The following is a 2445-nucleotide window of genomic DNA, read 5'->3' as shown; positions in this document are numbered from 1 at the left end:
AAGATGAGGTAAAATTGCATGCATGCAGTATATTGTAGAAGGTTCTTTATCCTCCGAGGATAAAAACTGTCCTCCGAGGACAAAAATTGTCCTCTGAGGACAATTTTCCTCTCCTCCACAGAGGATAAAATCAAAGCAAAATTTACTTACATGTGATGGCTGCGTGCTCGAGTGTGTAGGCAGCTCCTCTCAGCTGTAGCTTCCTCTCAGGTGTGTTGCCTCAACGAGACCTCAACTGTTTATGAGGTGTGGAACTCAAGTTGAGAAGTAAGAAAATGCTGCGAAAACAATGAGATGAAATCAATCGAGAATGCTATTCAAAAAATGTTTGAGTGAGCTCTATGTTGTGAAAGAACTGAACTCAACCGAGAATGCTTGAGTGAGTTGACATGGGGGATTTCAACTTCTAGCAGGTGCTTTCACCGTGCCATGCTGAGTTCTAGACAAGATTTTTTTTTCGTCTACTGACAGATGGATGCTATTTGAAAAATGATTGAGTGTCAGTTTTTTGTAATAGGAGAGAGAATACTTACATGTGGGAGCACGTGCTATAGAGGGGAATTTTTTTTTCAACTTGTAGCATGCTCTCGCTCGCACAAGCCTGGAACAGAGAGAGAAACGTATGCTATATAAACAGAAGTGATGAGAGGAAAATTATCATTTACATCTGACCCTACTTTGAGTAAGCATGAGTTCTCCATCATACGTCCTCCCAGACAGCCCACCGCAGCGCGTGCTCAACTATTGGCAGTGCAAAGCTGCCAAGTCGTCCGCTGCTGCTGCTGCTGCTGCTGCTGCACCCACCCCGCCGGATCCAGCATCACCAGGTGGGGAGATTATCATCCCAGACAGCCCTATTCATCGCCTGGCTCTGCCTACCACCTGGGCTCCGCAGCGTGCGGTGCTGACAACAGTGAGCAACAAGCAGAAGCAGGCGAAGAGGAGGCTGCTGTTTGAGGAGCTTGAAGTTAGCGGGGATGAGGAGGAGCAGTCAATCTGCTCACAAACAAAGGTTAGTTCCAACAAATATTATTAACTTGTGTATGCACAGATTTTTTTCCCGTGATTGATTGTTAAAAAAATCTGTACACATACAAGTCTTTGATTATTTGATACGAATATTATTTGAAATGATTAGAATGCAAGGAAATATTATTTGAATTATGAGATATTATTGTTTAAAGTAACCGATCATGCAACAATGTTAGTTTCCTTGAACTGATTAGAATGCAAGGAAATATTATTTGAACTGCTTAGAATGCAAGGAAATATTATTTGAACTGCTTAGAATGCAAGGAAATATTATTGTTTAAAGTAACCAATCATGCAACAATGTTAGTTTCCTTGAACTGATTAGAATGCTGAGGAAATATTATTTGAATTATGAGATATTATTGTTTAAAGTAACCGATCATGCAACAATGTTAGTTTCTTTGAACTCATTAGAATGCTAAGGAAATATTATTTGAACTGATTAGAATGCAAGGAAATATTATTTGAATTATGAGATATTATTGTTTAAAGTAATCGATCATGCATAAATGTTAGTTTCCTTGAACTGATTAGAATGCTAAGGAAATATTATTTGAACCGAATAGAAATTGAATTATGAGATATTATTGTTTAAACCAATCGATCATGCATAAATGTTAGTTTCCATTAACTGATTAGAATGCTAAGGAAATATTATTTGAACCGAATAGAAAACAATGCTAAGGAAATATTATTTGATCCAAATAGAAATTGAATTATGAGATATTATTGTTTAAAGTAACCGATCATGCAACAATGTTAGCAATATTATTTCAATAACTGATATTACTGACTTTATGCAGAGAATGCCAATTCAATGATGGCAAGTTGAGACAATAATCGATCAATAATCTATCAATCTCTAGTATGATCTGAAACAAATAAGACACTAATCATATATTTTTCAACAGAAACGAGCTGGAATGGAGCATGACTCCTCACTTGCCCCGCTAATAAAGGAGGTGGAGGGCGCGGGAGATTTGGACTTTGTGCAACTCATAAACAATCCTCAGCCGAAACCATGGATCCCGCTGAGGGAATTGAAGGAGCGCACTCCCTAACCCATAGTTGGCATGAGGGAGCAAACAAACATCCATGGCCGTCGCGTAATTTTGAAAATCGTTAATGCAGGAAGCGAATGTGAGGTGTATTTACCTCAAAGATTCGCTTCCTGCATTGACACAGGAAAGATTCAGCATTTTAACATTGAATGTAAAAATTATGTGTTGCTAGTAACACATAAGTCGCCAAATTGGTCGGATATAAAAATTGTTAAGCAATAACAATTTTTATATCTGTATACAATTCGTCGATCTATGTGTTACGAATTGTATAGATGAATGTATGAATAAATTGTAATATTGTTTTTATAAAAATTGTTTTCAATTCTTACCTGTTCAGTTCACAATGAAT

General features: G+C 37.4%; 1 protein-coding gene across 1 annotated transcript; it reads left to right on the top strand.

The window, feature by feature from the left end:
* The first annotated feature begins 659 nt into the window (after positions 1–659).
* On the top strand, positions 660–2113 carry LOC120354406. The gene is made up of 2 exons (XM_039441510.1): positions 660–1012; positions 1944–2113. The coding sequence occupies exons 1-2, from the start codon at positions 689–691 to the stop codon at positions 2091–2093; spliced, it is 474 nt and encodes a 157-aa protein (XP_039297444.1). The 5' UTR covers positions 660–688; the 3' UTR covers positions 2094–2113.
* Positions 2114–2445: the final 332 nt, after the last annotated feature.

Source organism: Nilaparvata lugens, chromosome X (assembly GCF_014356525.2).
Source record: "Nilaparvata lugens isolate BPH chromosome X, ASM1435652v1, whole genome shotgun sequence".
NCBI lineage: Eukaryota > Metazoa > Arthropoda > Insecta > Hemiptera > Delphacidae > Nilaparvata > Nilaparvata lugens.
This window is presented reverse-complemented; position numbering and strand designations above follow the sequence as displayed.